The 25,886-nt window shown below is 51.6% G+C and overlaps 1 protein-coding gene across 4 annotated transcripts in view; it reads right to left on the reverse strand.

Annotated features, from left to right (window-relative positions):
- Positions 1-25,886, reverse strand: part of SAMD4A (sterile alpha motif domain containing 4A) — a 228,665-nt gene that overhangs the window by 24,255 nt on the left and 178,524 nt on the right. For 2 of the 4 annotated variants that reach the window (XM_008269681.4, XM_051822873.2), the window contains 5 exons: positions 24,242-24,505; positions 12,901-13,010; positions 10,577-10,663; positions 4,573-4,906; positions 1,382-1,467 (listed from right to left, as the gene is read on the reverse strand). In XM_008269681.4, coding sequence (XP_008267903.2) covers positions 1,382-1,467; positions 4,573-4,906; positions 10,577-10,663; positions 12,901-13,010; positions 24,242-24,505 — 881 coding nt within the window. Of the gene's footprint in view, positions 1-1,381; positions 1,468-4,572; positions 4,907-7,938; positions 8,077-10,576; positions 10,664-12,900; positions 13,011-24,241; positions 24,506-25,886 lie in introns of those variants that run through there. The other 2 variants (XM_051822872.2, XM_051822874.2) reach the window with 2 other exon arrangements.

Here is a 25,886-nt window from a genome sequence, read left to right on the forward strand (position 1 = left end):
GGTCGCTTTTTTGGGAGGTCATCCCCTGACCTGCCCATCTCAGGACCCGCTATAAGTGTCCTCCATGCAACCGAACACGAAGCCCACACTCTGGGTCCTGGGCTGCCCTCGCTGACCAAGTCTTTCCTTCCCCAGCCCTTAGCTGGCCTCCCGGGCGCCGGCCTGCAGCAAAGGCCCTGCTCTGGCTCTGGCTTAAGGCCCCGTGGCCCCTGCTCTGAGCCCTCGCCCTCACGGACAAGTGGCCTGTGTTTTCTGTCTCGGCCACTGTCCTCACCCCGGGAGCTGTGCAGCAGGACCCATGGCATGAATGAGCTGAAACCCACTTCCACGCCTTCATTCTGCCGCTCCTTGCTGCTCAGGCATGTGCAGAGTCAGGCTTGGAAATAAAAAAAGCGGGCCTCGTGCCTTCCAGAAACCACACACACACCAGCCCTCAAGACAGTGCCTGCTTGCTCTGGGAGCGCCGACGTGGAACGTGGGTTCCATGAAAAGCCAGTACTATGCAGAGCTGGAAACTGCAGAGATGGGCCGTCTGCCTGAGTACCCAGCTACAACAGAGAGCCTGGGCACACAAGAACTCACTGAGAAGCAACTAAACATGGAGGATTGGGGGTGGCAGGGATGGCGTCCCACAGGGAGACTGCAGCCTGTGTGTGAGGAGTGGGCAGCGACATACGTCGCCCCTAAACCACAAGGGACCATCAGCTGCGTGGCGGCCGAGGCAGTGGCTGCACTGCTGCTCAGGGCGTCTCCTTCCCTGGGGTCCCCGCTCACATTAAAACCCTGCAGAAGGACTTCCTGACCCTCAGGGTCTCCGAGCTCCTTGTGGGGGTGCTGTGTGCTCAGGGAGCCACTGGAATCCTGGGCCTGAGGCGCAAGCCTTTCTCCCTACAGGTCCCTCAGGGGCAGCCACCAGGGCAGATGCCGCTCAGCTGGGCCCAGGGGACAGCCTGGCCCTATGCGTGAAGGCTGTGCCTGCGAGTTGTGCACCAGCCAACCTCAGAGCAGTGCAGCCGTCCGTCCACCCACATGCTTGTTCTCCCTAACGCACTGTCCCTCCTTTTTGTTCAGCCTCCAGTGTCCCTGCACTAGAAGGCAAAAGGTTTCAACACTCCCTCACCCACCTTCTCCACGCCCTGGTCCCAGGCTGGGCCACTCAGGGCTCCTGGAGTCAGGAGTTCACCCTCTCCTGCTCCGGCCCAGCCTGGGTGACCTTGGGATGCTGTGTGGGAGGTGGGAGGCTGCTGTAGCTGTTCAACTCAACAACCGTCCACTCCCCAACAACAAGGTGTTGGCCACCACAAGGATCGCATCCCAGAAACTTCGAGAAGCATTTCTCAGCCCCGAGGAAGACAGTGTCGTGAGAGCCGCCCGCACTCACCTCGTGAATCAGACACTTGTCTATGAGTTGTAAGTAGGAACTTATGTTTTCCTCATCAGGCCTGCAGACCAGGAGCTGGGTGCACACTGCGAATCAGAGAGAGAGAATCAGAACAACGCACACCGCCGCCACCCCGCGAGATCTGCCTCTGATTGATTTCCTTTCGGGACCAACGTTTTGAGAGGTATGTGTGCCCGTGGCTTGCCATCAGGTTCACGAACAAGGCCAAGAGGCTCCTCATTCCCCTGGAGTCACAGGCCCCGCGAAGCCCCTTGGGTTGCGTCCAGGCATGCCGTTCTATATTAAGTCTGCTGCGGCCGAGTGGCGTCGGAGAGAACAGCCGTGAGCACTGCTTCCCCCAGCCCTGGCCCTGGAAGAGGCACCGTGAGAGGGGCCTCCGAGCCTCCCAGGGGGCAGGGCTGTGTGTGTGTGGGCGTGCACAGGAGTGGGAAGTCTATTCTCAAAGTGAGGCTCCCGGCTACACGCACACAGCTTCCGACACACCCAGCCAGTGTATAGGAAGACGGAGAGGGTCAGTCTGGGGGCAGAGCGGAGACACTGGATTCCTCCCGGCCACAGGAGGGCAGCCGTTCTGCTCGCGTCAGAGGCCATTGGCTGCAATTTGGTGGTGGTCTTTACAAGGCCATAAGCGTGTAGGGGGAGAGATGACGGGACACAGAAGGGAACCAGAGCGAGGACGCTGGCCCCTCCAGCTGGACACCTGGCATCACCCTTGACTTCTTCCTTCCTCTCCCTGGCCCCACCTGACCAGTGCCTCACAGGATCCCATTGATTCTGTGCCTTGGCATATAGATTTTCAGTACCGCAGTGTTTGCAATCACACCCACTTGTCCATTTACGGGGACCCTGGTAACCAATTATGGTTCATGCATACAGTGGTGGTAGAAATATTCAAAGTATATAGTGTTTAAAAAAAATTAAAAAAACCAAGCTGCAGACAAGAATGAAAAGACCACCAGTGTGTGTAAAAATGGACATTCGCGCACTCATAAGCGATGATGAAGTCCTGCAGGAGACGGCCCCAAACATCACAGGGCCACCTCTGGAAGAAACAGTGCAGGGATCACCAGGGGTGGGGGGAGGGGGCTGTCGTTCCCTGGGCACTGTTTTGTTTAACGTGGAGTGGGAACTGGTTTGTAATTTGTTGTAAACCAGCTACAGTTTAAACAGAAGCAGTAGCAGAGGGTTGGCAAGGGGCCAGGGCCCCTCTGTCACACTACTGCCTCAAGACGGGCTTGGCAGAGCTGTGTCAGGCCTGGTCCCATACAGCCCAGGGGTGGGTGGGGCGGCAAGCAGGGGACAGCAAGGAGCCCCCCGGCCATCAAGCCGGAAGGGAAGCTAGGAGTTATCTCCTGGTGCACCAGATTTTCATGAATTAAAGTCTTTTTTAGGAGACCCATGGAGGGTGGGGGCTGTGCACCTATTGCAACTCTAAAGGTCAGATGTCCATTTCTTTTGGTGAAAAATTTGGCTCTGAAAGAGTGACAACACAGGGGAAAAACTGGCTTCCCCTGCTGTAAGAGAAAGGGGCAGCATTCGCCGCATTTTTTTTTTTTCCAAGTCAAGACACATCCATCAGGCACAAGTTATTTTAACACTGGACATTTCCAAGGATGTGGACATAAGGGTCAGGACCACGGGGAAGGACCCCGCTGTGGATTCCCGCCTGCCCTACAGACAGCCGCCCAGTGCGGCCGCGGTGTGCTTGGCTAGCCCAGGGTCGAGGCTAACTTTAGGTACTGGTGTCACCCTTCGGCCTGTGCCCACTACTTGGCCGGCACCTAGCACAAGCAAGGTGCTGTGCTACAGGCAGGGTGTCCTGCGCCTATTAAAAGTAGTCTGAGAGTGCTGCCGCCGAATGGAGAGGGTGAAGCAGACAATGGCAATCCAATGTAAACCGGGTACAGACAAGGAGAGGACAGGGGCTGGGGGCCTGGGAGAGGGGCACCCTACCCCACCCAGGGGATCAGGCTTTGTTACTCCCTTACTTAGACCTGGAGGATGAGGAGGCATGGCGTGAGTGAAGAGAATGGGGCGAGAGAACTGTCTGCTAGGCAAGGCAGTCCAGTATGGATGTGTAGGCTGTGCACTGCACACAGTCCCAGGTGAGGGCCTGCAGTGCTGCATTCGCCCAGAGGGTGGGAATTAAGAAATGGTACCCTGGGCCGGCGCCGCGGCTCACTAGGCTAATCCTCCGCCTAGCGGCGCCGGCACACCGGGTTCTAGTCCCGGTCGGGGTGCCGGATTCTGTCCCGGTTGCCCCTCTTCCAGGCCAGCTCTCTGCTGTGGCCAGGGAGTGCAGTGGAGGATGGCCCAGGTGCTTGGGCCCTGCACCCCATGGGAGACCAGGAGAAGCACCTGGCTCCTGCCATCGGATCAGCGCAGTGCGCCGGCCGCAGCGGTCATTGGAGGGTGAACCAACGGCAAAAGGAAAACCTTTCTCTCTGTCTCTCTCTCTCTCACTGTCCACTCTGCCTGTCCAAAAAAAAAAAAAAAAGAAAGAAAGAAATGGTACCCTAAGATTTCACGTGGAACAGTGGGGACCCTTGCTCCATCGTGAGCTTATAAGAAAGCACAGATGGTAGACTTCAGGGTTGAAATCCCAGCCATCTACTGTATAAGCTGAGGTGGGCTACTCAGCCCGTGTGCCCCAGTCTCCTCTTCTGTAGAATAGAGGCATCTGGGTGACTGGCACGGAGACCCGTGCCTGGCACACACAAACCCGAGTAATCCCATGCTAGGAGTCCTAAGCGCTTCTGGTGGTGCAGCCACCCTGGAGAGTATGAACATGACGGCTCTGTGCAGAGAATCCTCACCGTGGGGCACCTGGCAGAAGACTTGAAGCGGTGAGGGTCAGAGGCCTCTGTCATGGGCCTGGCCCCTCCCACACAGGGGGCTCTTGGGCTCTGGGCCAAAGGACCAACCCCCCATTTGGCTGCCCACCTGCTTCTGCCATTCCGGCTTTGGGGAGCGGCAGCACGGAGCCAATGGCTTGTTTGTGAAATCACGGTTGTCAGCCTCCCCCAAGGACTACTGGGAGGGCTCCATCTCCTTTAAGGCCGAGGGGGTCAGAGAGACGGGGTTGGGGAGGCGGAGCCCAGGGCCTGGACGTCAGTCCAGGTGCCTCCACCCTGAGCTGCTCATCCTTCTGGGGCTAAGGAGGACAATACCTTTTCCCATGACGCGTGTGAACTGCCCAGGGAGGTCCCCCTCCGGCAGGGGGGCGACGGCCAGCTCCCCGTCACAGCTGCTCAGCTGGTGTGGCTGCAGCCCGCCGCTGGCCCCGGCCGAGGCACTGGCCGAAGCGCTGCTGGCCGTGGCGCTGTCCTTGCAGTCAGCGCTCTGACTCTCGGGGCCCATGAGCGAGGGCTGCTGCGAGGCCGGGGGCTCCCGGCGGCGAGCTTCCGGGGTGGCACTCGGGGAGCTGTAGGCCTTGATGGGAGTCAGGATCATCTGGTGCAGCTCCTGGAGGGGGACGCGCAGGCTGCCCCCCTCAATGATGTCCTGCATGGACAGAGGGAGAGGCCTCGACATCAGGCTCAGGAACAGGGTGTCCCCCTGCCACGCCTGCCCCTCCCCGACCCCGGCTGCTCCCACCCAGGAGTCCCGGCTGCCTGTTCATCGGAACGCTCTCAGGGAAAGCAGCCGCTGCCACTGTCCCACTGCCATCAGCCCCGGAGAAGGCCTGGCGGATACAGGTGTGTGCAGGGAGGAAGACACCCGGCCCCAGGCCACGAGTGGCACATTCTTCCCTGGCTTCCTCCAAGACGCGTTCCTCGACTTCACCCCACGCTCTTTAGAGGCTGGGTCATGGGCTGGCCTTGCAGCCCAAGTGCGACTCCTTACGCGTGAAGGAAGCCATCCACGCCCCATCTCTCAGCCCATGCCACCAGCAGCCCAGGGTGGCGACTCAAAGTATAGACTCTGGGTCAGATTCTGGCACCATTTCGTGACTGTGGGCCAAGCTCTCGGCAGCTTGGTGTGTGCCTTAGCTCCTGCTGCAGCAGGTGGCTATGGAGACGCCAGTCCTGTACAGCTGCAGGTCAGTGTCATGATGCTCTGTGTGTCTTTGATACCCGAGTCAATGGGTGCCTAGTGCTCCAGGTTTTTGGGGCTGTGTACTAGGCCAGGGGGTCTGTATCCCACTGCGAGATGAAGAGACCATGCCAGGGGCTGGGAGCCGGCCAGGGCTGCTGTGCAGGGCAGCTGTTGGCAGGGATGGCATGGGAGCAAGGACCCAAAGGCGCATGGGCACAAGGCTTCTGGGACAGAGTGGCCCAGGTTGAGGGTACGCTTGGAGGTGGGAGCATGGGGAACTTCGAGGAGGCCTGTAGTGGAGCGGGGTGGGTGCAGGCAGAAGGGTGGGGCCGAGGGTCCCGGGGTTCACCATGGAGGTTGTGGGCTGGGTTGGGGTGAGAAGGGAAACCAGGGAAGGTTATGAGTGGGGAGGGATGTGTTTTGGGAGGCTCATTCTGGAGGGAAGTGTGTAAGGAACAGGCATGCTCAAATACGCATGTGCATGTAATATATCCAGGTCTTCGCTGCAAAAGACTGGAACATTGTGCGTGTACGGCTTGATATACTGACATTACTAATTAGGAAAAGGGAAGCTGATACAGTGCTGTCTATTCCAGAGGGTCACAGGGCCTGGCTGCTTGTAGGTGGGGGCCAGGGGCTTTTCCCTGGCATGGGGGAGGGGTGGGCACTGCCCCACTGCTTGTGCAGATGGAACTATTGCTCCGACAAAGAGGAAGGACACGGATCCTCCAGGCCCTGCCTGCTAATGAAGTATTTAACTTTCTGGACGCCAGTGCCCTTCCCGGGACCCCCTCTGACCAGCAAAAATGCCTCGATGACGTCGGGGAACGCAAGCACACGGAACACGATCGTTCCCGCCCCACACGTTTCCAGCCGGCCTGTCGGGGGCTGGACGCTCCACAGGGCAGCCTTGGAGGAGGACACCAGCAGCCCTGCCCTGGCACTGCTGCATCTGGGGGTGGAGGGGGTGGAAGCAGAGCCTGGATGGGGCCTTAGCCCAGCTGGCACGAGGGATTTCTGAAGGAGGTGAAATTCTAATTAGCCACTGGGATCGTTGCAGCCCTGGCCAGAGCCACTGGGCAACCTGTTTCAGGGAAGAGACAGTCCCTTTCTTTCAAAGAGATGGGCGTCCAGGGACCCACGCTGCCTCTGCAGCAGCAGCAGTGCCTCAGCGGGAGCAGCCACACCGGTGCTGGCAGCCCAGGGTGAGAGCTGGGCCGGGCCCTCCTCGTGCCTGGGTTTCCTGTACCTTTTTCCAGTGTCTGGCCATCAGCATGCAACTGGCTTGCCTTGACTTTGGACCTGGGGATTTGACCAGGACAGGGCACTTGGAGGCAACCTAGCAGGCCCCATGCCAGGAGAGTAGTCACAGCCTCTCCTGACACAACTGGGTGTCAACCCGAGAACCCTGGCCCCTACCGTGAGTTCCTGCCAACTGTCTACCTGGCACCGGCATTGCTAGGATACTGACCTCCTGGCCCAGCCTATGACTGGAGGAGGGGATTGAAAAGGGAGAAAAGGCATGGGGCTCCCCCATGAAGGAGCCTGGGCAAGCAGAGTTGGGGGGTTGCTGTCCCCATGCATGGCTGAGATACTGTCACCTGCCACTGAACCTCTGCCTGAATTCTGTAGCTCAGGCAAGGGAAGGAGAATTTGGATCTGCTAAGAGCTGAACTCTTGAGAACAGGAAACACACATGCCCTGAGTTCAAATCTTACGTATCCTTCTGTTGGGGGCAACCACACTAAGCACCGTGAGGAGTGTTGGCCACTTTCTGTACTCTGCAACCTCCCAGGACTCCTCAAGACAACACCTGACTTACTGCCCATCTGCCAATCCCCTGCCTGTGTCCACACTGGGAGTGGCACTGTGGTCCTCTCCCAACTCAATAAAGTGGATTCCTGAACTCGGCACCCGGTATCCACATGGAGAATGAGGCAGGCAAACAAGCTGAACAGAATTCAAGGTAGCGTCCTCGACCGCTGTGGAGCTAATTTCTCCATGGTGACAGACAGGGAATGCACCCGAGTCTCCACTGATCCCACACAGCCCGAGTCTAACACAGCCCCACACACGCTGGGAGCGTTCTCACACCGCCAGCAATGCCAAGCTCCCAATCGCTTTGAAAGCCATCTGTTGGGGGCACAGCGGCACTTGTCAGACCAACAGGAAGCCAAGTCCTTTCCGACTAACACAGTCCTGGCCAGTCTTTGGGTCTCTGGGGAGGCCAGGTCTGCCCTTCCTGGGCCTGCAGACACCTGGAAAAGGGCTTCAGGCAGCTCCAGGAGGTGACTCGGGCCCCACCCTTCCTATAGCACCCACTTAAACCCATTCTCTTTTTCTTCCTTGCATTCGTCAGTCAGTGGCGAGGCTCTGCCACTGGCCAGGCCACGCCAATTTGGGGACGTGGAAACAAGCTGAAATCCTTGTGCTAAAGAGGATCTGTGTGTTCCGACACACATGCCAAGCTCCCCATGGTCAGGGCCTGGATTACTCACGCTTAACCTCCAGTGGACAGGGCAATCGAGCCCAAGCTAGCTGCTTGGTCAGTGTCCAGTAGCTGAATGGAGGAGCTCACCTGCAGCCACACCTGATTATGAACTAGCTCGGGTGGGGTCCGAGCGATCTCCTTAGAGATCTCTGGGTTCTGTGTGACGTAAGAATGCTGCAGGCTGGCAAGGGCATGACGACAGCACTTCCACCTGCACCATGGGGCCAGGGTGGTCTCAGGTGCCGGAGACGTGGCTGCTCTGGGTCTGCCTCTGTGGTGCCCAGTGATCACAGGTCACAAACAGCCCCTCCCTTGAAGGGCAGGAGAGGCAGGGGTCCCAGAGGCTGAGAGCCTCACCCCCACTCCATCAGCTCCCGCAGGGACAGCATGCAGGGGTTCTGACCACAGACGGATAAATGCAGCACGGCTTCCCTCTTGGCCATTAGCCGCCATCACACCACATATTAGGTTTAGGCACCTTTTTTAACCTCCCCATTCCCGCGAACCCGGGATAAAGCACTTTTTTGTGAGTCTGTATTATTCTCAGTGTGAAATCAGACACAGACAACGTTACTGATGCACAGAAGGCTAGACAGTAAGGCAGAGCAGGGCCACTGCGCTCCCTCGCTGGCCTGGTGCTCCTCATGCAATTTTAGCTCAGGGCTCCGGGGAGTAAAACAGCAGCTCCAACCCTTTGCCTCCCAGGGGTGTGCCTTTCCGCAGTGACAGAGGATGTGAGTTGGGGAGAGATGCCCTGGGAATATGGGGTGGGGAGCTACTCTGTCACCATAATGCTTAGCAACCTAATCCTCAGACACATTGGGGTGCAGAAATACCTCCTAGAGGATAAGGAGAACACTGGCATTTTGAATGTTCCCCTAAAGAGAATGTTTTTTATATTAAAAATGGCAATAATCACTCTGTTACACAAGCTGTTTGGTAAGGGAGTTGGCATAGAACTAAGACTAACAATAGTAACCTCAAGTTCAAGTTGGATCTTTCACTTGCAATTTGTAATTCACTTGAGTTAGGAAAAGGCCTTTAACCATGACTGTGCATGTGTATAGCTTCTACTTGTCTAGCCACCAGAGGGGTGGGGGTTTGCAAAAGCAAGTTTCCTCCCTGGGGCAGGCATTTGGCCTAGCAGCTAAGATGCCCGTGTTCTACACCAGGGGACCTGGGTTCAATCCCCAGCTCTGGCTCTTGACTCTACCCTCCTGCTAACCCAGACATTGGGAGGCAGTAGCAATGGCTCAAGTAGTTGGGTCCCTGCTGCCCCATGGGAGACCAGCACTGAGCTCCCAGCTCCCGGCTATTGTGGGCATTTGAGGAGTGAACGAGCAGAGCTGGGAGTTCTCTGCCAGATTTCATGTAAATAAATAAAAATTCAAGAGAAACTTATTTTATCAATTTACATATGTTATGAGGGTACTTCAAAATGTTTGTCCAAACATGGAATGAAAAGGATTTTATTTTGGTGCAAATATTTTTGAAATCCATGTGTATGAAGGATCTTCAAAAAGTTCATGGAAAATGCATATTATTTAAAAAATAAACTAGGCATGGCTATTTTTTTTACACCAAAATAAACTTACCTTTTCATTTTGCTTTTCCATGAATGTTTTGAAGCACCCTTGTATATCATATATATATGACATACAGAATATACATTAAATATAACTATATAGTGTATTTAAATTTATACTCACATATCTCTGTGAATAGTTAAAAATATTTCCACTCCACTAAAAAGTCTATGTGCTAATAAACCTGCTGTGGACCTCCTCCCTTACTACTCTGCAGTCACCTTCTAGAGGTTTCCTGAGTCTCCAGAAGAGATACAACAGAGCTCTGCAGGCTGCAGATGCCCCAGCCCCCAGCATCCATGTGCATGGGAGCCCAGCCCCAGGGTGGGATAGCCCTGGGTCGCCTGTGTGTGGGACAGGCCTTCTGCCTTTTGCACCTTAGGGGAAGTCATACTGTCACCGAGTCCTAAAAATGACACCATTACCAAAGTGACATCTAGAGCCAAAGGTGAGATGGGATCCGGTGCAGGCAGCATATGAAATGGGATAACGAGCACACTGAACTCTTTTCCTGGCATTTAGCATTTTGGAGACAGTTCCTATCCACGTCATGGGAACCCATTCTGCCCAGGTAAGGCCTCAAGTCATTCTCTCAGGAGCCCACTGCTGCACCTGGCTGCCACTTGCCTGCGGGCCCTGGAGTGCCCCTGTTGGTGAGGGCTACAGATCCTCCCATGGGAGAGCCCTGGGAGGAAGCACACAGGCCTGTCCCCTCCACGGCTGGGTCAAGAGTCCCACCTCTGACTCAAGTGAACACCTCACTAATTTCTACAAAGATGCACAAGACAGAGGCAGATATAAAGGTAAAGGGTGCGGATGGCACCGGAGTGCTGGGTGGCGGTCACTGGCAGCCGGGGGCCAGGGAATACCTACCTATCAGCGACAGGGTACAGACGGGAACCTCACTTCTGAATCATTCTATTTTTTTTTTTCTGACTTGGGTAAGGAAGAGGCAAAATGCACCCTGTAAAGCCTGCCCATGACATTCAACTGAGAATTTTCCTTGGTGTCTTTGCACCTGCTGAAGGCCAGAACGTTCCTCACCTGGTGGTCACTTACCCTTTCCAATGACTTGAGGAGATTCTGTCTCTCTTTGAGCTTCTGAATGCTGATGACAATTTTGTGTCTCGCGCCTTTGGTGACGTTCTGTAATGACAAGTGGTTACAGTTCTGAAGATCATTTCTGAGAGCAGCTGGCGACCCTCAGAGGCTACTTAGAGCTTTGTTGGCCTTTCTTCCTACGCACTCTCCGACGCCTCCACACGCACCAAGGCTTCTCCTTGGTCTCCTCTGTACTGGACCTCTTCTCCCGGGACAAGCTGACTCCACATTTGCCTTCTGGCCATGACCTTCAGGCAGCAGCAAGCCAGCACAGACAATTATCCCCCTTAAGAGATAACTTTTAGGTCACACGTGGCTCTCACTTCAGTCCCCCAGTTTCCCTGATGGCACCACACCCATCGAGACACCGGCTGCTTTCTCAACACCTCCGTGGGTTTATCCCTCACGGGGCGGTGGGAAGCCCAGGCATTCATTCCACCTGTGGCGTCCTAGGAAGGTTGCAGGGGACAACCTGTGCCCACAATGCAGTCGTCCCTGCAGGCAAATGTGGACGAGCCTGTCGTGGAGAGCCAAAGGCTCCCAGTCCAGCACTTGATGACAGAGACAGTGAACTTCCCAGGAGGCTCTTTTTCAAACCAAGTCTCTTATGTGAAGTCTGGTGACCGTTTGTCACTACTGCGTGGAATTCAATGGGTATACCAGCAACGTCTCCCTTCCTTAGGCCAGCGATGCTGACATCTCACGTGGGTGTGTGTCCCAGCTGCTCCGCTGCAGCCCCCTGCGAATGCGCCTGGGAAAGCAGAAGATGGCCCGAGCGCTTGGGTCCCTGCCACCCACATGGGAGACCCGAATTCTGACTTTGGCCTGGTCCAGCCCCAGCCATTGTGGCCATCTGGGGAGTGAACCAGCAGATGGACAATCTCTCCTTATGTGTCTCTCTCTGTAATGCTGCCTTTCAAATAAGTGAATAAATCTTAAAAAAAAAAAAAAAAAAAAAAAAAAAAACAAGATTCAAATGACTACTGAATCCACTCAGATGAAATGCTGGGGTTGTATTTCTGTTTAGCCTTTACTTTGGGTGTCAGTAAATTAAATTCCTCTGAGAAGTCTGTGCCGGACTCTGGCTTTAGCCTCTGGGTCAATTTTTTTTTTTTTTTCTCAAGTTGAACAACTGATGACACAGATCTTTTTTTTTTCCTCCCCCAACTCTGACCCAAAAGCACAAAAATGCTCTTAGAAACGGTATTCATCAATTTCTGGGATCACAAGCAGCAAACGAGATCCAAAGAGCGGTGGGAGAATGTTAGGAAGTTGAAATTAGTGCCTTTCACTCGGAGAAGTCGCAGTGACTTCGGGCTTTGTCTTGTCTCAATGCTGGTATTCAGCCCGGCCTGCGGAGGTTAAGTGAGGGTACAGAAAGCGCACTGGGAAGCCAGGGATCCGCAGGGAGCTATGCACACACACCAGCCACGCCCCAAACGCTACAGTCGCCTCTTCCTGTGGGTGAAATATTATTAGCCAGGCCAGACCATCAATTCTTTGAAACCATGGCTCAAAGAAACTAAGGTCAATTTGAAGCATGCAAATAGCATTTTAAACAAGGAAACAAAGACACCGCTCAGATCTGTTTCCTTGGGCACGGCATGGTAGGAAATGGGGCTCCTTTTAGGGGCTCCACTCACTGTCTTAGACGAAAGGCACCCTGTCCTTTCCCAGGCCGCAGAAGCAAGTGACATCTAAGACCTGGGAGACTCTCTTTCTTGATGGTGCCTGGTACTCAAGGTGTTCAGAAGAAACAAAATATTTTGTACAATTTACTGCCATCTCAACGAAGGCCAGCCTGAACCTGATGTTGGAAAAGTGCTGGGGCAGGTTTGAAGCGTGACCCGGTAGCTTCTACTCACCGGTCCAGTTAGAAGTTAGCCAATTTGTAACCAAACTGGACAACAGACAATGGATCTGTCCCTCCTGACACAAGCACCAAAGGGGCACTGGGGAGAGAGGCACGGACTCTGGGAGGCCTTGGGCTGCTGTTTGAGGCCTTGGAGCTGGCACTGACTCCTCCCTGGAACATCGGGGTGCACCCAGGTCCTGCCTTTTCGTAGTGCTATGGAGCTCCCTCTTGTTCCTCTCTGATTATCTGCTTGTCTTCGTCTCATGGGCTCTGCAGGCAGGAGCCCAGCCTTACTCATCTGGCAGTTGCTGGAACAAGGCAAGCTACCGGGTGGGACAGGCTTGGGTTCAGACAAGGTCTGACCAGGACTCGAGCCTCAGCTCCGGCTGGGGCAGCCTCTCCCCGAGCAGTCCCCTCGGGCACGTACCTGGGCCTCCAGCTGGCACTCGGTGAGGGCCATCATTTCCTCGTAGGTCATCTGGGAGAAAAGCGCAGCGTACTTGTGCAGGCGGAGGCTTTTCAACCAGGCTGGAACATCTGCAGGGCAAAGACGTGCGAGAGATGGGGACAGGAGTGACCGGGAACGAGAAGAGATGACGAGATGTGGGGAGAGACAGAGGAAAAGCAGGTGATGGTCAGAGGAAAAAAAAAAGAGAGAGAAAGCTTTATGTTACTTCTTATTCAATTCTGGCAGCCAACGTGGGGCTCAGCTATCTCAGGCTAACTGTAATGGTCCCGCTGGTGAGCTCCTTTAGTCCACTTTCCACTAGGGGCTGCTAACCTGCGGGTCCCTGGGCTTCAGCACATACAGGAATTCTCTAAAATTGTATCTCAAGTTGTGAATGTATAGTTTTCCAGAAGGAGAGTCACCCATTGCCTCTGTAAGAATCCCAAAGGTAGCAGGGATTTGGGGGTGGGAGGCATTTAGCCTAGTGGTTAGGATACCTGCATCCCCCATGGGAACACTTGCACTGGAGCCCCAGCTCTGCTCCCATCTCCAGCTTTCTGCTAATGCCCATCCTGGGAGGCAGCAGGTGATGGTCTAAGTAGTAGGGAACCTGCCACCTATATAGGAGGTCTGGATTGAGTTTCCAGCTCCTGACCTCAGCTTGGCCCAGCCACAGCAGTTGAAGGCACTTGGGGAGTAAACCAGCCGATGGGAACAAATGCGCTCAGATAAAATCAATTTTAATACATCGCAAAGGACTTTGGGACCAAAAACCAACAAAATAGCAAGGAATCTCTGCCTTAGACCTCTTAACTGTTGATTTGGAATGAAATCAACAATTAGGATGATGCCTCTCTGGCCTCAAGACCATCTGTAGGGTAAACGCAGACCTGCACATGCCACTTGCAGAGTGACAGGAAAAGCAGGCAATAGTTGCACACTAAGGGTGGAGTCACTGTCATTCCTAACCTGGACTTTCTTCTGTCTCTCTGTAGCCCAGTGGGAAAAAGGCACCCTGGACCCCCAAACTCACTCTCATGGGAGTAGGTCTCCCAACCATTTCTCCAATCTATGGGATGTATCTGGATGTACCTTTAGACTTTTTCTCAAAAGTCAACGAAAATTATATCAGGACATGAAAGGATCAGGTTTTGGCTACATCATAGGTTAGCAGAAATTCCAAACACATCCAGGATAAGCCCCAAGTTTGGGATTCTACAGTCGAGAGTTAAATAGCAACTGTATTAAAACTCCACAAGAGAATTATCTTGCAAAGCACAACCCAAATACCTGCCTGTATTCTTTTAGGTCAGAGTTTTTGGGCTGGGAGAATGTTGAAGAAATTTCTAGAATCATCTTCCTGTACCCCTGGCTCATTCTACAGAGGGCTAAATTAAGTCATTAAACCTAGAATCATAGAGCAAGTGTGTAGTGAAATCGGAACTAGATCCCAGGCCTCCAGATCCCTAAATCTTTCCTCCTCTGTATCATTTCCTGTAAAATAAAGAGCAAACAGCCCATCCGTGGTAGGGCTGAATAAACAGTGCTGGCAAAGTTTCTGAAATGCTAAAGTACTGAAGAAATGATATTCCTGCTTTCTGTGATACACTAATCCATTACTAATGGATCCAAGATCCTCTGGAATCAGGCCCTGCCTCCTGGATGAACCAAGCCTAGGTTTAGGGAACACAGGTAGGGGATGGGCTTCTGAAACTCAGAGGCAGAGGAAGGGGTGGTGGGCCTGCTGAGGTTACTTCTTGACTGATGGTGAGGGATTTCTAGAGACTGAGACTTGGACATCTGATGGCATTTTAAGAATATAGTTACCTCCGGCTAGAATCTATTCCATCCTGTGCTTAGAAGCCCTTCGTTCTCCTGTGACAGGCACAGGGTCCCTCTGGGAGCATCATGGGACCATCATGAACCACAGTCAGACAAGGCTTTCCCAGACACATGGCATTAACCCCACACAGCCTCCTCAGCTCCAACTGCCACTGGACCAGGAATCCAGGGCGGGCCAGCTCAGAAGTCTGGTATGTTCCCACGAGCGACACGCTGGAATATTTCAGATTTTAGTCTGTACCATGTTTCTATTTTTGTTGAAACAATGCTAAGGCTTCTGCAGAGTGAGCGGCAGTGACCTTAAGGACAGTCCTGGCTTTCAGGCCCACTCCATGCTCCCACTTTGTTGCCATTTCGTGTTTGCTATTTGGAAAGCCTCAAGCTGTTGCTCAGAAAACTCAGTGACCATGACTGAGAGAAGTCTAGGTCAGTCAATGCCACACGAGGGCACAATTCATCACAACAGTGTGTAGTGACCTCCCAGACCACTCATTGGGTGACCCACAGCTTGGTCACCAGGTCTACTGATGATTGACAGAATCCTGAGCTACTGAATCATGTTGCAAACTGGTGCTTTGCAAGCCACCGTGAACAGTCAGCAAGTATGGGGTGCAAGTCTCAGATTAGAGAGCCTCAATTAGTGTTCACTCCTTTCTTTATAAAACTAGCGTGACAAGTAGAATTCCCCTGTTAGAGACATGAGAGTCTGCCTTGCTCTTTGAGTCTGAATGAAGGTCTTGGGAGTAGTTCTCCTGGGAAAGGCTCTTATCCAACTTGAGAACTCGATGAGCTAGGCCTTCCTGAAGAGTTATTTCTGGATGCATTCCTAGGAACTGGAAGCTCCAGTTGACCATCCATCCTTTGATGTATCTGAGTGCCTAGCTCAGTGCCATGTGCCTTAAGAGCTCTCCTCCCTGCAATGTGAGTTGATGAACAAAGAAAAGGAAATCCCAGTTCTTAAGAACACCCCCACCCCCCACCCCAGGTTGGCAGCAATGCATCTTGCCTTGCCAGGGATTAAAACAAAACTCCATTACAAAGGAAACAAACCAGAGAACTGAGAGCCTTGACCATTTCATTCCCCAAGCCAGGAATTTCAATGACTTGGATGCTAGCTCCTGTAAGATGTTGGCCAGGGATGAACTCCGACTACAAGCTCAAATCCTTTACGTTGGTCCAGATGCCCTCATTGTTGCATGCAATGCCAAGAACCGCAATCATGGAACCTCAGAACTTCCTGTCTCATTCTGTGAAGCTGTGGCTATGGCTGGAAGAGAGAGATGAGCAGGGAAGAAGCAGCGTTGTTTCTGGGAGGAGCGGACACGTAACTGAGCTCACGCGGGCCTCCTGGACTCCCAGCTTTTGTCAGGACAAATCTGTTCAGCCTCATCCGGGCTGCTCTTGACAGACATGCCAATGGGGGCCCCAAGCCAGAAAGTCACTTTGTTATGGAGGATGAGAAAGACAAAGATGCTTTTGCTATAAGGGTGCTTCAAATGGTGGAAAATGCATCCTATGAAAAAATTACGCATGGAATTCCAAATATTGTACACCTAAAAAGCTTCTCTTTTCATTCAGTTTTTCCAAGAAGATCTGGAAATACCTTTATATGTGCTAGAGTGAATTCTTTGCCAAGTGTAGAGATCGTGATATTTGTTCATGCCGCATTTGCTGAACACCTACAATGGGGGACAAGCTCTGTGAAGACATGCCCTGGCCGTGAAAGAACTTTCAACCCAGAGAGACTAATGCACACAGTTATAATAGCTGCATGACAAATGCTGAGTACACTGCAAGTTTTAGGGGAGCGGGGAATAAGCAGCATTTGAGTTTCCTGAGGGAGGAATGGATAGCTTCAAAGTAGCAGCAACTCGGGTTCCACTGGGCAGACCGTATTGAGGAAGCATTTCAGGAAGCAAGAATGGTATGGAATTAAAACACAGAGGCAAAAGAGCATTCAGGGTAGAGCAAATACTGGCTGGTAGAGAACGACTGGACACACGATGGGCAAACAGGCAAGGGTGAGATGATAGAGCCGGGAAATGCAGAACAAGGAGTGGGTATCAGCTTGTGGCTGGAGAGAGGCTGTGGACACTGATCAGTGGAAGTGCCATCAGAGGAGTGTGTTAGAAAGATGGCACTGCCAATGTCAAGGCTGGGCTGCAGGATGTGTGTAGAAGCCAGAACATGAGCTGAAGATTGCTTAGGTGGGTGGCAGAGGAGAAAGGAACACTATAACCCGACAGTACTTTAAGATCAGGAAAGAGCAGTGAGAGAGAGAGACCAGCTACAGAGTCTCATTTGGTTCAGGTTTTTGATGAGGCAGAAAGCACAGGGGGCAGCAGTATTTGGGCGAGAAGGGAGAGGGGGTGAAGTCCATTTTAGATCACCTCATGTCACTGCCTTTGGGCCATCCCAGGGGAGAAGGTAGCCAGCCATGATCTTGGAAGAGAGGTGTATGCCGAAGAGCAAGTTGCCTCGTCGGGAGGTCACAGTGATGGTTCTGGCTATAGAGGTGATGAGATCACTCAGACTGCGGTCAGAGTAGAAGTGAGCCACAGGCGAGCCCTGGGAGTGGCAGGCTATTGTGGGAAGGTATAGGAAGAGAAAGAGGACAGGTAGGAAGTTTCTGCAAGAAATCAGCACTATCCCTGTGTGTGACAGTGGCCCCATGCCACAATTGCCATCCTTCATGAAGCTTCTTCAGCTGTTGCTGCAGACCACATTGGTTTATCTTCTCTTGGCCATTTTTGATAACAGTGCCACAACCATCTTGCAAATGTTCCATATTTACCTGCTGGTCATTACCATGGCATCCAGTTTTAAATTATGCTGATTTCCATACTCCTCGTAGAGTGTGGGTGTGTCAGCCAGAGAGGCCTCATGGAACGTAAAACAGCTTGCACATACGTTGGGCTCCAATTAGATCTTGGGTCACCAAGGCGTGCAGCACTCAATGTACAAGCAAGGACATTCCAGAAGAGTGGAAGATGGGACCGATAAGGGGAGAAGGCCCAACATGGGAAGCCCTGAGAAGGAAGGAGTAAGGCATCCCTGGAAGAGAGAAACATGAATGAACCTCCCCACAAAGAGGGCTCACAAGGGTTGCTCCTGCCTCCCTTAAGTGGAAGATCAACTCCCACTCACCAGAGAGCCAGGCTGATCTCAAAAAGCCGTCTCCCTCCAAGGCAAACAAGACTGTATGTAGAAGTGAGGAGAACATTCAAGACCAAAGAGTGGAGGTTTAGGGACACCATCAAGACTACAGAAGCCTGTCTATTTCTGGCCAGAGCAGAATGAGCAGTCCCATTCTGTCCCCGCCTCTGAGCAGGAGAAAGAAGGAGCCTTGGTCTTTGGTCTCTTTGGAGTCAGATCCTCTTGAATGAGCTCCTTGACTCTGGGATGAATCCATCATGGGCTCCTTGCTTGTGGGGACCTACGCCAGGGTCTTCAAAATGTTCATGGGAAATGCATATTATGAAAAAACTATGCATGGGTTACAAAACATTTGATATCAAGATAAACCATCTTGAAGTTCTCTCAACTGTGGATTTTGGAAGGTACAAAAACAGCCTAGTTTTGGGGTAAAATACCCACTTTGAAGTGTTAGATGCAAGAGAGAGACTAAATTTCTCCATGCAGTTGTCAGTTGCTGTGACGAGTGCTGTGCTACAGTCAGCCTGCCCTGCATCGAAGCACAGAGGCCATGTCCCTCTCACACACTGCCCACTGTGTGCCAGCACAGTCCTTAAAGCAATCCGCTGAAGAGCCAAGTTTGGTGGAGTGGAGGTTCAACGCCTCAAGACCTTTACAAATGGGGGAATTCCAGAGATTTGCTTTTCAGGGAAATTGGGGCTCTCAGACTATCTAAGAAGAGTTCACTGAACCCCAAGCCCACAAGGACCCATGCATGCATGTCACATGTTGGCTTTTGGGAATCAAGAAAATGAAGCAAATTTGTGAAGTCCCAGCCTGCCCGCTAAACAGATTCAAGACAGCTCCTAAAGTCACCATTTAGAAAACAATGACTAGTTTCGATGACAGCCATGCTGAAAAGTGTCCCAGCCACTCACTGTGCCGCGTCACTCCCACTCCATCACATGTCCCTCTGCAACCCCTGGAGGTGTGTGTTCACAACCTTTCCTACCAAGGTTTCTGACAGGTTCCTTTTTCTTAAGAAAGATCTCACCTCTGAACGATTTTTCTAATCTCATTCTGAGAAAGGCACAGGTTCACAGGTTTGTATTTCAAAAACAACTCCAAACCCCAAATTGGTGATTCCAGAGAAGATAATAGATTTCTTTTGCTACAAAGAAAAAAATTTTTTTTTACCTAGGATTCATCTGTGAAAGATTCCTTACAAAAGACAAAGTGAAGGTATTTCACAGTCAACAGGACCCCTCCACTCTTAACTGCTATGTTTCTATCAAGGTTTTCTGCAGCCAAGGATTTCTTTCTTCCTTTTCCACATCTACATGCAAATCATCACTCGGTTTCAATCACCTCCGTATTTTTGTGCTAACGCCACACATCAGAGGCATGACCAGTAATATTAACTCACAGTGGTGAGGCTGACAGTCATATGGAGAGAAGCAGGTTGCCATCTCCCCCACCACAAAGCAATTACCACATCCCAGGTGCCCACATCTGTGGACTTTTTGGCCAGCTATCTGGAATGGAGCCCCCCAAAGTAACGTTGCTTCAGGTAAGCTGAATGCTGAGTGCAGGTGAGGAGGGGAAGCTGGGAGGGTGGGCCAGGGAGGCACCTGGGCACTGTGGGAATCACTGAAGGGCTTGTACACCTTCACCGGGATGGCCTACAGGTCTCAACACTGTCCTCTTACAGGCTTTTGGCTGTCCTTGATAAGGCAGGCTAGCCGGCTGTCCCAGGCAGAAATTGAGGGCACTGCCCTAAATTCCTCCCAGTCCATCACTGTCTGCATTCAGTTGGTTACCAAGTCCTCTTAATCTCTCACACAGGTCCCATGAACACACTCCTTTGTCCCTGTCTAACTGCCACTTGCCTTGGTCCAACTCAATTGCTGAAACATCCTACACCTTTCTTCTGGCCTCCAAACTGGATCCCCTATTCCCTCCTCACTTTGATGAACCTTCCACACTACTGCTGGAGGCCAACTTTCCATATGCAAATCCAAGCAAGGCATTCTGCTGTGGAAATTCCAACAGCTTCCAGATAAAAGACAAAAACTCCTTCATAAAGACCTCTCTCCCATGTACCCTTAACAGTCAAACCATAGGATCAGCTTGGCTACCCCCTCTCATCATCATGGGTTCATGCATGCATTCCTCTCTGCACAGAAGGCCCCTCCTTTGCATTTTATACTCAGCGGACCTGTGATCACGCTTGGAGACCCAGCTCCAGGCCTCCCTCCTCTAGGAACTTTCCTTGACCTTCTACCACTTTGAATCAGGGCCCTCTCTGGTGCCTGCCCTGACCCAGGTCAAGCCTCTGAAACAACATATTTTCTCATCAGTACACCTGGAGCAGGAACCTGTTTGTTGCTCATAGGCTAGTGATCCCTGGAGGCAGAAATGATATCTCTCATCTCTGTCTCCCTGGAGCCTCCCTCAGCAGGTGCTCAAAAAAGTCCACTGACTTGAACAGGGACAAAAGTGGGCCTGTGAGTCAGTCATTCTTCCTTTCTCTTTCCTCCCATGCAACAGAGCTACATCATTCATCAACAGCCTTGGCATTTTGACAAGTCTTTAGGTGTTGGGTTTGAATACCTCCTGTGAGGACAGGATGCTAACATGTGGGGCCTGAAGGCTTTGTACAAGGGAAGAGGTTTCAGAGTATACTTCATTCACAAGTCAATCAGGGAGAGATAGAATCAAGAATTTTACCCCCAGGACAAGTCACAGCAAAGTTTCTGAAAAGAACAAGGACAACTGACTTTAGAAACCACAGCCATCATATTTAGTCCAAACATATATAACCAGTAGCCTCTACAGAAAACAGTCAAGGTGGAAAATTTCACATTTCAGCTCAGTTGCCATCTCTATGGGTTAGTTTGGAGTTGAGCAGCTAGTCTCGTTTTTTCTTTAGTTTGAGTTAACAGCCCAATACCCCTAACCCAAGGGACATTCAACCTGTACTTTGGACCCGTCTTAAACCATCATGGTGGTATTCACCATACACAAGGAGGAATTAATTAACATAGGCAGATGATGTTGATCCTCTGAGAGCAGGCATTGGTCTAGCTGGGAAAACACTAGCTGGTTAATGCCAACATAAATCATACACAGGAAAAAACAAAGAACAAGACAGGTTCTGTCTGCATTTGTTACCCAAGAGGTACATTCCTAAGGGAAAATTAGCAGTCAAGTCTGGCTCATCCATTTAGATGGAAAGGAAGGAAAGGGTAAACAAGTGTTTTGGCAAGGTATGCACATTGAGGCCAGATGGATGAATCCACGTGAAATCAAGTTCAGTTATGGTGACTTTCTATTCCTTTCCCAGGGTACAAGGTGAGGGGGACACACATGCCCCCAAAATTTGGGAACTCATTCAAATTCTGTAACAGCATTCTAGTTCTCATGAGTTGAATGTTTGCAAATTAAAGGGGCCGGCGCTGTGGCATAGTGGTTAAAGCCACCACCTGCAGTGCTGGCATCCCATAAGGGAGCCGGTTCAAGTCCTGGATGCTCCACGCCCGATCCAGCTTTCTCCTATGGCCTGGGAAAGCAGTAGAAGATGGCCCAAGTGTTTGGGCCTCTGCACCCATGTGGGAGACCTGGAAGAAGCTCCTGGCTTCAGATGGACTCAGCTCCAGCCATTGAAGAGTGGAGCCAGTAGAGAGTGAACTTACAGATGGAAGAGCCCCCCCCCTCCCCCGCACTGATTCTCTGTAACTCTGCCTTTCAAATAAATCTTTAAAAAAATTAGAAAAAGAGCAGCTACACAATGACACCCTGGACAAGGAAGTAGCTAAAAATGACTGATGCATCTGCCCATGGGCATGGGTCACCAAGAAGGAAATGAGTCCAGAAGAAGGAGCAATTCACTTGATTTCACATTTCTTTTCTCCAAACATATGACTTAATTTGAAATTTAAACCCAGCATCTACTCTTAGACAGAAGGTCAGGTGATAACCCCTGGGGATGGGCTATCTAAGGGCTGCTTCTTGGCTGCTCTCCTAGGAGGTCACTTGGAAGGACTCTCGATGGCAGAAGAGAAGAGTCCTTTGACAGTGGCTGCCTTGCAGCAAGGCTAAGGGTGGGGGCGTCTGTGTTGAGCAAATGCTGGTCTGTGACACTGGGAATGTCAGTGTGGTCACACGGGGACATTTCTGCCATCTGACCTGGCAGCTGAACTGTATCTGCTCCATAAACAGACCCCTTCTTCATCTATGATGGTCCCTCTTTCAGATAGTTTTGCTGTTAATGTTGCTGATACCTTTAGACTTTTCAACCCGACTGAATTCAGTGGGGCAAAGTCCAATAGGTCAGTAGAAGATGGAAATACCCAGAAAGGACCATTTGTCTCCTCCAGCCACCAAGTGGCCCATTTCCTGACCACATCCCCTGGGTCTCTACAGAAAATCTTGGATTGAGGATCATGTCTGTGTCATTTTCTGACTGAATAAGCTTCAGGGGACAATTCTCACCCATTCTAAAGAAAGAAATGGAAAACAAAACATATAGAGGCTCTTCCTTGAACTTTGGAACATTTTGGTTCTTATCCTAATATAGTGATGGGAAAGTTACTCAATATTTCTCACTCATTTCCCTTAAAAAAGTGTCCTTACTCATTTCTCACCTTAAAATGCCAGAATACAAGAACATCTTTACCTATTTTAGAAGAATGTCTAGGTGTGCATAAGACCTCAAAAAACTAAACAAAAAGGAAAGAAAGTACAAGGAAGGAAGAAAACCCATGTCCAAACACCTGACAGTGGAGCCAGCGTTTCTGGAAGGAATCGTATCATGGTGCATGGTCTTTACCCAGGGTCCTCCACGCCCTTAAACACCAAGGCCAATGTTGATTAGAGCTGCAGTTTAGGCTGTCGTGGACGTGTGCCTTTCAAACACTGATCTCCACCTGCCAAGAAGCTGGTCAAAACCAGTGCCTCCCTTGGTCCTTTAGGTCTCTCCATGCTGATGACAGATACTGAGCCAGGCTTACCCAAGCACTGTGGAGCCTCACCAGCAACCTGTCACCTGGAGCCCCCAGCTGCTTGACTACACACATAACTATGTAGCATACACTCAGAAATGCTTTTGCTAGTACTGCAAAATTATGACACACCACTGAAAACTGGGAAAAAGGAAGACGACACACATCCTCTCTACCCCCAAACCCCAAAAATGTGCATCACCAGAGGAGCACAGCAAGACACAAGGCACTTGCTCTGAGCTAGCAGCACAGGTTCCGTCATGGACGGGAAGGACACAGGCCCACCCAAGGAGCCCAAAGGAGGCTTTGGGGGAGAAGACAGAAGTGCCTTCCAGCAAGCTCCATTTCCCCCGCTGACCGGCTCTGCTCTTCAGCCTAGAGCTCTCGCATGACTGGCATGTGGGCAGGCGTGGGCACGCCTTCTGGGCCAGGCTTCCGTTACAGAGCCTCTCACATCACCAGTGATCGTGTTCAAGGGAAATATCAGGAAGAGCCGTGCCTGGGGATGACTGGGTAAAGCCAGCACAGCGCTGCCCCTGACATCCGGGTCCCTAAAGCATGCCTGGTTACTGTCTCACCATCCAACACTGCTACTCAGGCAACTCTGATGAGCATCTGCCCCGAAGGACCTTACAGCCCTGGAACAACTGGAGTCTAAAAATACACAATGCGTGCATCCTCTGTGAGCCTGTTGGGTGTAACCTGGAAACCTCTCTCTTCTGATGAGTATCTTTAGAAGAGGGTAGATTTATGGGGCAGCCTAGGAGCATGTGTGTGCTGCATTATCACCTGTATGCAAATCTGCTATCAGGCTTACACCACTGCCACACTCTCTCATATCCCTTAAACAGATGTGGAGAAAGGCGTTAAAGTTTTCTTCAGATAGCAAAGAGGAAGGGAGCCAGAAAGGATGCATGACTGCAGTTACGCATTACGAGAGCTCACAAAGAAAAAGATCCTGTGGTTTGTTTTTCGGAATTACTGACAGGTATCTGGCCATGGCAGCAAAGTAGAAGGTTGGAGCAGGTTAGTGTCTTTATGAACCAAGGATCCTAACATCATGAGCTCTGATGCATTTGACCATCTGCAGGTCAGTGCCTTGAAAAGAAGACACAAAGAGGGCAATGACTTCTCTTGCTCAGGTTCCTGCTTCCTGGGTTTGGGCAAGAAGCAGAGGGAGGGGGCCGTGAACCCTTCCTGCCGTGGTCAACCCTGGGGTTCTGTTAGGGAGGGCATGGAGCAACACACACAAAAAAGCCCAGGGACAGGGGCTGGCTCCTCAGCGCTTGCTGACTATCTCTTGGTACCAAATCCCAGTGGTTTCTCGCATAGTCACTCACCTTTCATACCACTACCTTCTTCTTGGAATGTGTTACGAGCAGCAGTCTGATCTTCTAAGTGTTCACTCCCACCACTTCCTGAAGAGGCTACACTGCTTTGTGGAGACAGGGGGGCATGATCGGATGGGAGGCACTGGGGGCCTCTAGCTCGTAAGTCCTCATGAGACATCCATCCATGTCCTAGAGGCTGGTTTGGCACATTCATGGGTGGGGTAAGGGACACAGATCGTTTCAAAGGGCTGTGATGTGCCTGGCCTGAGAGAACTGGAAAAAAAAATAAAATGAAATAGGTTATTCCCCACCCCCCTTTAGCCTGGGACGCAGAACCCACAAAAACCTCTTAACCCTGAGACACACCACTGTCTTGTGACTCCATCCGTGGGCACGGCTGGTTGAAGACAGGCCTGGCAGGGCCCTTCCCTTGGGGTGCCTAAAAAGGATGCTGCCTGGATTTCTCGGTGGGTTTGGTTTCTCCAAGGAGGCCAGACTTTGAGTGTTTGCACATCTGACAGTGGCCTTTATGGGTCTGGGTCTATTCTTCATTCCAGCTCCAGAAAGCAGAATTCAGAACAGTGGGCCCGTTAATCAGACAAAGCCTGACAGCTGGGCACGGTGGCCATCAGCCCACAGTGGCAAGAGCATGTGTTGGATGATCCTGGTTTTTTGAAACACGAAATCTGAATTACTCTCTGTGTTTGGGGGGGGGGGTACCTCTCAGAGGCAGGCTGGCCGGCCACCATTTGGGGTCTTTGCAAGCAGACGAAGGAGACGGACTGGTCCTTCCAAACAGGAGTCTGGGGGATTCTCGGCTCTGAAGAGTGGTGCAGGCTCAGTGAGGGGCCCTGTGCTAATATGACCTCAGGCTAGGGGACAGTGGCAGCTAGGGGTGAAAGGGCCGATTCATTCCCTTGGCCTCACGGGTTAATGCCAAACTCGATACTGCAAACACTCTGAGGTAACAAGGCTTCCATTCAGAAGCCACAGGGCGCTTTCCTAAGCTGGGAATGGGTTCTACCAGCATGTCCAGCCCTTCCACACAGTGGGCACCATCTGTGCAGCCCCTATGCTTACTTTCTTTTCCAGAAAACGTAGGAAAAAGCAACAAAACTCACATCCCTAGCCAAATTAAATTGAAGTTGTTTCAAGGGAGGGATTTAACCAAAATGAATGCCGAGAGAGTCCATGTTACCCTTGGTTGGTTTTTCTGGGTGTGCGAAGTGACAACGTCACAAAGTAAGTCTATTCATAATACTCTCTTAGGTACCAGTTGCTGACAGGTTCAGTTTATTTTGACTGCTGCTACACTAACATGAAATTGTGCCACATGCATTTTTAAACATTTTTCAGGGAAGCCATTAAATTCCTTCTCAGGCTCTGTCCCCACCAACGAGGCGTTTGCTCTCCCAAGTTTGGACTAGGACTTCTTTGCTGGCATTCACCTTTCTGTGTGTGCATGTGTGTTGCAGGAGGTAGACCAGACACCCCAGTGGTGGAGGTCCTCTGCTTTTGGTTAACCTGCATTTCTGGTGGGACCACACCTACTTAGAGACCTAAGCAGTAGATGACTGTGCACCCACTTTAAAAGATGAAAGACCAGAGTTAACAGGCTAGGTGTTTCCAAGGGGGCAGTAATGGTGTAGGGAGG

The sequence above is a fragment of the Oryctolagus cuniculus genome, chromosome 12, assembly GCF_964237555.1.
Source record: "Oryctolagus cuniculus chromosome 12, mOryCun1.1, whole genome shotgun sequence".
NCBI lineage: Eukaryota > Metazoa > Chordata > Mammalia > Lagomorpha > Leporidae > Oryctolagus > Oryctolagus cuniculus.